The sequence below is a fragment of the Exophiala aquamarina genome, assembly GCF_000709125.1.
Source record: "Exophiala aquamarina CBS 119918 chromosome Unknown aczIA-supercont1.12, whole genome shotgun sequence".
NCBI lineage: Eukaryota > Fungi > Ascomycota > Eurotiomycetes > Chaetothyriales > Herpotrichiellaceae > Exophiala > Exophiala aquamarina.
The window spans coordinates 49,175-58,269 of NW_013550576.1; the positions used below are offsets into that span (position 1 = coordinate 49,175).

Sequence of the window (9,095 nt, forward strand, 5' to 3'; positions counted from 1 at the left end):
CGCGTTACGTAGAACGAGTGGGTCAGGCGGACAAAGAATCTCTTCACGAGTGGAATGAAAGAGGCTGTCGGTGAATTCGGGTTACTGCGCGGCACCAACTACAGTATCCGTACTCTCCGTAGAAAGAGCAGACAAGGGAATAATAATCAATTAATTATCCAGCCGAGCTAGTAGCTTGACTCAACAAGACAGAGACTTTCATCGCTGCAAGTGGCGTGGGATGACCATGCAAAATCTAACTCAAGAGGTTTTCGTTTTGGTGGCAGATGTAAAATGTAAGTTGTAAATTGCGACAGGCCGCATCTGCGAATTGGGAAATCGCGCCGCATCAAGCAGGAGTAATTTTCGGAGTCCGTGCAGGTGATGCACTGGACAGATCTTGGACTCTTAACTACAGCAGGCCCTTGCTAAGACCCATTTCATGGGTCCCTACAATCCTTGGTGCATGCTTTTGTGGATTGTGCGGCAGAAGCATTCTGGCGGTGCTCGGTGTAATGGAGGACAAGGCTGTGTACTCCGTGTACTGTTACTGACAATGGCCGGCGACATGTTTGTGTTACCCTGCGGAAGAGCCTAATCAATAACCGTGACGACCAGGCGGGTCCTTGTAAAAGTTCCCACGCTTTTGACGCTCCCGCTGCAAGGACCAGGGCCAGGGCCTAGCACTGCCAGACATGTGCAGCTACGAGGACTCCGTACGGACGACAAGGTACGCAGTACTGGGCACCTGGCTACGTCACGTACAGAGTCCTCGTACCTCTCCTATATCAGCCATGTATCTAGATAGCCAGTATTCCATACCTTGTTCGGAGTCGTATCCCGTACCTGATCTTCCCCCATCATCGGGCCTTGCCCTTTCCCGAGATCTCCCCTCTCCCCGCGCTCGGACACCTTCCATAGGCGTCAGGTCCACCCTTGGTGAGGCTCTGATGTGCAACTCTAATGCTAGCCTTGCTGTTTCCCTCTTCTACGGTCACCTATTCCTCCTACTGTCTATCAAACCATCACCCTTAGAGCATCACTGTATGCATCCAGGACTCTGGTTGATCATCTTCTCCTGGACAGACTCGCCCGCACCATCCACACCAACTCCGTAGTTTACCGCGCGATTCTCGTTCCAAGTACTTCCCACTTCCTCTTTCATCCTCAAACTCCCAGACAGTGGCACCAACTTTGACTCGCTTTTTCACTTTCTTCTTGACCACCCCTCCAATCCCTTCTATCTCCTGCTGGAAGTATCCCGGCTCTTTGTTTGTATAGTCCGGGGTTCCCGTCTGTGCCAATGTACTGTGGTCTAGATCTCGTGGCTGCTCCTGGTTGATGCCTTCCGCACAATCAATCTCAACCCAGCACACTGTTGTCACACTGCTGTCCAAGCAATGCTCTCCCCGCCCGCACTTTTGCCCTTGATTACCCTGGCCAAGCCCAGTGCCTAGACCTCCACCAATGTGCGTTGAGTAGCGGGAGCGCCACGTCCATACTCGCTTATACGTTGTGTCCGCTGCTCGGAGATTCTGCCCGCAGTCTGTACACAAAAAAACTCCACGCGATGCACAGGTGCATGGTCCGCGCCGAAATGCCAAGGCAGTGCGTGATGCAACATCTTCTTGATCGTGATCGACCCGAGGAAAGACGGGTCGATCCTCACTTGAGGACGAAGAAGAGGAAAATGAACGTTCCGACTTGATTGAACTTGCACTGGATGGAAGCTGCCCATCGGCTCCGTCCGATGGCGAACACAGCGGATGGAGGTGCTCTTCAAAAGGGGCATCCAAACAGGTTTTGCACAGTCTCCGATATCGATCTCGTAGCCAGGCATTAGTGGGGGTTTTGATGGTGCAATTGCGGCAGACTATAGTTCCACAACTGCGACATTCTCCAACCAAGTCTCGAGCGCAGGCACCGATTTTGTTTGAAATACCCAACGGAGAAGGCAAGCTGTGAGGCACACTCTGATACCCTGCTCTTGCTACCAGATCAGGTGGGTGCTCAAATCGCTGGGTTGGGGCGGCTGTGTAGATCGAGATGTCGATCACCGGCTCTTGGCCATGCAATTCTTCATCCACAGTGTGAGTCTGTTCATCTGATGTGCCATCTCGGCTGCAACGTAGGGATCGAGCCTTGAGGTGCTGTGCATATTGTCGCAGGCTTCGATGGACCATCCGACAGGTGGATGCCAAGGCATATAAGTCGTTGAGGTCAAGGCGCGAAGCCAACGACAAGGCAATCCTAGGCATTAGGGTTAGTGGAAGACCTGGGTTAGAGGCGAACATGGTCAGCAGTAGTGCCTACGGGTAGCATGTAAGAGCAGCAGCCAATTTGTTGGTTGTGACCTGCTCGTCTGCAGGACGAGGATCTACGGGAGTGACGTCGCGAGTCTGCGTTGTTGCAGTCTTGTCGTCAACCAATTTTAGCTCGCCTGAGAGGGCTGGCTGGCGGCGTTCAGGCTGGGCCAAGTGAAGCTTTTGACTCCAATGACTGTGAGACTGTTGACCGTCATCGTCATCAAGGTCGACAAACACTGCCATGGTGCCATTTGAAAGAAACAGTGATCAATTACAAACACGAGTAGAAGCAAGAGGAAGGAACCAAGCGAAGGAAAGAAAAGGGGATGAAATGAGGCACGTAATGACTGGGAATGCAGACAAAGTGAAAGAAGGTGAGAAGTCTCGGTCGTCGCTGGAGAGATGAGCTGAAGCGGCAGAGAGAACATCGATCTCAGAACCTGGACTCTGGAGTCTCTGACTTGCACCTTGAAACCGCAAGATGAGGGGAAGGACAGTGCTTTGTGCGGTGCGGTGCAACTCCAAGGGATACTGATACATCGTAGTGGCGATAGTGAGGGGTGCCCAAGCGCTCTTCTTCACCTCCCGTGTCCACTGTCAAGCCATATCGTCATGCACCGGCAAGATGATCCCAGAATCGTCAAGGGAAAGCGGCAATAACGATCTCGAAGTTTCAGCTCTCAGACGAATGTATCCTTGTAGGACTGCAAATAGAACGAGGTTGCTCCGAGCTGTTTGTCGCTTACATGTTGAGTGCCCCTAAGCCAGGTAGCGAGCCTGTTGACTTCAAGCACAATGCTCTTTGGCGGGACTCTACATAAAGAGTGCTCTGGGAGTGGCTGTTCTGAACTTCTGATCCTGGTTGCTGACCGCCGCTGTTAGGATCGAAGCGCCCCAAATTGTGGCTTGACAAGACAAATTCAGCGCCCTACTCGTAGTATGGGGTCGAGGCAGCGCCCAGCACATGGGATTGGTTTTTCCCCTCCTCCAAGGTTGGATTGCTACCTACGAGTACTCGTAGACATTTTGGTTACAACTAATTATAGGACTTCGTACCAATGAATCCGCACGATCAATGCCAGATTGAGAAGTTTTTCCTTGATGAGCCACCTCCGCTCTCGCCAGATCGCGTATTTCGTAAACCCTCGTATCATGTCGCTGGCTGCTGACCACCCAACTGCATTGCCTGCCTGGGCCTGCTGGCTCGAACCGAGGCACGTTGTGTTGCACCGCGCTTACAACTTGCAATATCAACTTCTTCCTCCACTGACCAGTCTCGTCCATCTGCGTTTCCCTTTTCCCAGTGCTATAACTGCTGGAGAAGACTGCATGTATATGTAGAGCTGGTTTCGCTCTTCCTTGTCTTGGGCCTCTCTATCCTTTATAGCGTGCGCCTTCCACTCACTGAGGATAAACACTTTTGACTACCACAACCACAAACAATGGCTTCGGTACAGCTCCCACCTTTCATTACTACGCCGGTCGACGATATCCCTTCGATCGTCAACCGGGTACGCCAAACTTTCTACTCCCAGAAGACCCGCCCTCTTGACTTCCGTCTTCAGCAACTCCGCAAGCTCTACTGGGCAATCACTGATCATGAAAAAGAGTTGGTGGAAGCATGCCAGCAAGACCTGGGTAAGGGCATTTTCGATGCCATGGTATCTGAAATAGACTGGGTGCGAAATGACATTATCTTTGTTACCAAGAACTTGAAGAAATGGGCAAAAGACGAAAAGCCTGCTGACATTGCACTATCCAACCGTCTGATGAGCCCAAGGATAAGGAAGGATCCCTTGGGCGTGGTGTTGGTCATCGGGTAGCTGCCCTTTATACCGTTGCTCAAATCTCCAGATGCTGATGCAACTCTCAGAGCCTTCAACTTCCCTGTCAACCTTTCGTTTGGTCCCATGATAGGTGCGATCGCTGGTGGAAATACCGTCGTCCTGAAGCCATCCGAACAATCCTCCAACTGTGCTGCCGTAATGCAAAAGATTGTGCAAGAAGCTCTTGACCCCGATGCCTACACAGTCGTGCAAGGTGCCATTCCTGAGACCTCGGCACTTTTGGAACAGAAATGGGACAAGATCTTCTTTACCGGCTCCGTCCGTACTGCAAGAATTGTCTCGCAGGCCGCCGCCAAGAACCTGACGCCAGTTGCACTCGAGTTGGGTGGCCGGAACCCGGCTTTTGTTACAAAGAAGGCCGATGTTCGCTTGGCCGCTCGGCGGTTGCTATGGTCAAAGACCATGAATGCTGGCCAAGTATGCATTTCTCAGAACCACACCCTCGTCGACAAGGAGGTTGTGCCAGTATTTATCGCCGAGATGAAGGCTGCTTTGAAGGAATTTTATCCAGATGGCGCGAAGAAGAGTGCGGACTATGCCAGAATTGTCAATGACGCATCCTTCAACCGAATCAAGAAGATGTTAGACAAGACCGGAGGTAAGATCGTCGTTGGTGGAACGATGGATGCTGAGCAGCGCTTCATTGAGCCGACGGTGGTGCAAGTGTCGAGCCCCAGCGATGCTCTCTTGACCGAGGAATCGTTCGGACCGTTGATACCCATTCTTCCAGTCGACGACCTGGATCAAGCGATCAAAATCGCCAACGAACTGCATGAAACACCACTAGGAGTCTACGCATTTGGATCCAAGGCTGAAACAGACAAGATTCTCGCAGGCACACGTTCTGGGGGTGCCACAGTCAACGACGGGTTTTTCCATGGCATCATTCCTACGTTGGCCTTTGGTGGTGTTGGTGACTCGGGCACCGGAGCATATCGTGGGAAGGCGTCCTTTGACTGCTTCACACACGCGAGATCCATTGCCCGAACACCGAGCTGGATGGAGAGTCTCTTGGCAGTGAGATACCCACCCTACGCGGGCACCGACAAACTCAAGCAGTTTAACAGGATGGGAAAGCTTAGTCCCAATTTCGATAGAGAGGGGAGAGAAAAGTTGAGTCTCTTTTGGTATATAGCCACCCTTGGTGCAGGAAGCTTGTCTGGAGGTGCAATCCGAGCAGCGGTGTTGTCAGGATTTTATGCGGTGTTGAGAGTCGTGCTGCAAAATAAGTCGCTCAAGTTTGAGAGGAAGTGAGACCGGCAGGCCTGGAATGTGTATTCTGTTAGTTGCAGGCATGCACGGTGGGGGCTGTTGATGATTTTGTGCTCTAACAGTCAGTAAGGCGTTAGGAAGTGCCTGCGAGGAGGTATGTACTGAGGTAGGCAGGGGTGCCATTATAGACAGTCAGTGCGAGTATCGAGTACGAGGTACTCTGGACCTCAGATATCATGAGGATGTCAATTAAGCCTTATTCAGGATTCAGGAATCAGGTTAAGCATGCTTCATCACCGTTGCCCGCATCCCTGTCATGCACGATAAGGCACCCGTGAGTTAACCCGTACAGTAAGGGGAACTAATTAGTTAGTAAGAGTCCAGGCGGCAACCGCATCGCACATCTCAGTGATCTCACTCACACCCAACTTCAACCACCACCTCGTTCTACTATGCATGTCTAGGTAGCCTTCCTCGTCCTGGCCCGGAGTAGGGATACCTCCCAAGTCAAGCATGACTCTGTACGAGATGTTGTCGACTTGTCAGTGCGATTGCAGCGCTGAAATTGTGGAGATGGCACCCAAATGGCACCTAAATGGCAGCCACTGGTGCTGGGCATTGGGCGATGTGCACGTCATGCGGGCAGTCTGCCGGGCCACTTACGAATCATGCGCCTCGCCTGCAAGGCAATCAAATCAATCCACTGCATCCATGGACCGCGAGTCCACGATCCATCCGTTCAACTGATTTCTTGTTCCATCCCGCAGTTTTGATACAGCCACGACGACAATCTGCTGCTTCCGGTTGGATACTCCCAACTACAACCATCTTTTCTGGCGCTGATTTCTGTTCCATCTATTCCGTTGTACTTATTCTTCCACCTTCCCTTCGCCTCTTCCAATCCACCTCCACAGTAGCTGCACAAGCCCTGGTGCCTCGCCTGTTTCACCACCTCACCGCGTTCTCTGCGCAGCCGCGCTGTCCGAGGCCTTATCATGACATCTACGTCCAATACACCTTTTGCGACTCCAGCGACCTCGACGCCGAACTCTAGACCTGGCACTCCAAACCTATCCACTCCCCCGACCACTGCAGCTGCGGACAACCAGCTGCAAGATGACTCGTCAAAGCTACGGACTTTTTTGGGGTTGTTGAGAAAGTACGTCATTCATTTCCCGGAGCCTGGTGCTGCACTTTCCATCCCCATCCCCATCCCCATGATATTGGTGAATTGGACCACTTTACTGACCAGAGAAACCCCCGCAGATTTGTTGGCGTCGCAGACATCGCAAATGTTCGATTTTCTTTGCCTTCTCAATTGATAGAGCCTATCCCGAACCTAGGTACCTTCCCGTGAATCACTTTACCGTCAAGAGCAGGATCATAACAAACACAGAGTATTGGCATTATCTTGATCGTCCCGAGACCTTTGCAAGGTATGCCTACCCCATCCAACTATTCTTCGAGTTGTTGACTTGTATTCTACAGCATCGGCACATCAGATAGCGATCTCGGGCGTATGCTTGAAGTTCTCAGGTTCTGGTTCACAAAGGATCTGGTCAGTGAGAACCACACGACAGTGAATGATACAGCATCGCTCATGATACTCGCAGAAATACGTTAAAGGAAGACCTTGCAAACCTTACAACTCGACACTCGGAGAGTTTTTCAGGGTTTGTGCTCACAATCCTACGTTACTTTACTTGGGCCCTGGGTTTACCTCTTATACTTCGTTGAAGAGCTTCTTCTAACTCAGAGTTCGCCTGATATAGTGTAATTGGGAGATCAGTGACACCGCACCGTCAATATCAAAGCCATCCAAAGCCCCGCCACAGCCTTCCGCCGATCCACTCGCTCCCACCGACAAGCAGACTCCAATCACAGTGTCTTTTCTGACTGAGCAGACCTCCCACCACCCACCCGTTTCTGCATATTACTACGACTGTCCGGAACGGGGCGTCTCTGCACGAGGTTATGACCAGATTTCGGCCAAGTTTACTGGCACTTCTGTCCGTGTAATCCCCGGCAACTACAACCGCGGTATCTTTATTACCCTCAAAAATCGGGGTAACGAGGAGTATCAACTCACCCATCCCGCCGCTGCACTCGGTGGCCTCCTGAGAGGGTCCTTGTACATTTCAGTCGCCGATACATGCACAATCACCTGTCCCGCGACAAAACTAAAATGCATTCTCACTTATGTCGAAGAAAGCTGGTTCGGAAAAGCACAGAACAGGGTCCATGGCGTCATCTACCGCTATGACCCCGCAGATGACAAGTATGTGAGAGTCAAGGATGTGCCCAGTAAGGACGTCCTTGCGAATCTCGAAGGCTGCTGGCAGGAGCAGATAACATATACAATCCCCAAGAGCGACGCTGTCAAAGCCTCCAAAGATCTCGACCCTACATCGGACAAACAGCTTCTCATCGATCTGGCACCACTAATGCCCGTACCCAAGATTGTACCCCCACCAGAAGAGCAGCTGCCGAATGAATCGCGGACATTCTGGAAGGAGGTGACGTCATCAATCCTCGAGAAGCGCTTCGCTGATGCCACGAGGATTAAGCAGGACCTGGAACAAGCACAGCGCGACAAGGCCGCCAAGAGAAAAGAGTTAAATGTTGAATTCCAACCCCGCTTCTTTACTGCCGCCACAGAATCCAGTGGAAAGCCGGACTTGAACGAAGAAGGTAGACATGCTCTTGACGGCATGCAAAAGAGAGCTTTTCATCTAGACCCCAAACCTGAGGAAGGGGTGGATGGTGCGTCTCCCGCTGAGTCGAACAATGCCACCTAGAGGTGGGGAAATCGTTTGCCCTGTTTTTAGAAGGGCGTCTCTCCGGCACTCATAATGGTGTGGACTCGCAGCACATGATTAGATGGACCGTACGGAGCTGATTCCCTCCGGCGGACCAGCACGGATCGGAATCTTTCTTTGCACATGTATGCACACACAACGCAACCACGACCGCCCATTTCGGGGCGAGGAGGAATATGTCTAGAAAGGCTTGACCAAGGGCAGATGGGAATGGGCTTTGGTGAGAAACCTTTTCCATCACTTTGCAAGGAATTCAGATAGACTTGAGGTCTGGTTACAGACACACACAGACAGCATTTGCATACTTGCGAAAGACTCTTGTGAATTTGCGACCAAAGAGTCGTTTTTGATAGACTAGTCGATCATTCCTCTGCTCGGTGTATGCGATGCATGCGAGGCGATATGGCTTTGCTCCTTTTGCTCAAGATTAAACGATGGGAGACCGAAGTGCGGGAACTGACTATGGACAATGAAACGAGAATGCCATTGCAACCTTTAAAACAGTATCTTATCCACCAGTGCACCTGGATGAGTCGACTACCATACCTAGCGCGACACCAAACAAGCAACCAGTGAAGCCCACTTATCTGTTAGCCTCACCTTCCTGGAGGAGAGCTCTCGTGTCGTCGTGAGGGTGGAGTGGTTCACACAACCCCAGGGAAGACAAGAGATGCATGCAAACTGCACTCAACTGGATGAACGCGTCTTGCTCCAAACGCTAGAAACGAATAAATCTAGAGCGAGCGGCCACGGCGCGGCCACGGTCCTCTTCCAATGCAAACATTCCAACGCAACACTTTTACTTACATTCATTCTCCTTTCTTGGCTCTTAGCCTTCAGCCTCCCTTTGCGTAGACTGGGGACGTAATCGTGAAGGTTAGCTATGGAATTCAGCTGAATTGTATGGAGGACTCAATGTTTGTTTGCTTTGG

General features: G+C 51.5%; 3 protein-coding genes across 3 annotated transcripts; 2 read left to right on the forward strand and 1 right to left on the reverse strand.

Annotated features, from left to right (window-relative positions):
* Nucleotides 1–1,010: 1,010 nt before the first annotated feature.
* Nucleotides 1,011–2,528, reverse strand: A1O9_10025 (uncharacterized protein; the record flags this gene model as incomplete). Its single annotated transcript, XM_013400762.1, has 2 exons — nucleotides 1,011–2,229; nucleotides 2,293–2,528. The coding sequence occupies 2 exons, from the start codon at nucleotides 2,526–2,528 to the stop codon at nucleotides 1,011–1,013; spliced, it is 1,455 nt and encodes a 484-aa protein (XP_013256216.1).
* Nucleotides 2,529–3,727: 1,199 nt separating this feature from the next.
* On the forward strand, nucleotides 3,728–5,386 carry A1O9_10026 (aldehyde dehydrogenase (NAD(P)+); the record flags this gene model as incomplete). Its single annotated transcript, XM_013400763.1, has 2 exons — nucleotides 3,728–4,104; nucleotides 4,159–5,386. The coding sequence occupies 2 exons, from the start codon at nucleotides 3,728–3,730 to the stop codon at nucleotides 5,384–5,386; spliced, it is 1,605 nt and encodes a 534-aa protein (XP_013256217.1).
* A 953-nt stretch (nucleotides 5,387–6,339) lies between these two features.
* On the forward strand, nucleotides 6,340–8,142 carry A1O9_10027 (uncharacterized protein; the record flags this gene model as incomplete). Its single annotated transcript, XM_013400764.1, has 6 exons — nucleotides 6,340–6,503; nucleotides 6,611–6,687; nucleotides 6,741–6,780; nucleotides 6,833–6,902; nucleotides 6,958–7,017; nucleotides 7,117–8,142. 6 exons carry the CDS (start codon nucleotides 6,340–6,342, stop codon nucleotides 8,140–8,142), a joined length of 1,437 nt encoding a protein of 478 aa, XP_013256218.1.
* Nucleotides 8,143–9,095: the final 953 nt, after the last annotated feature.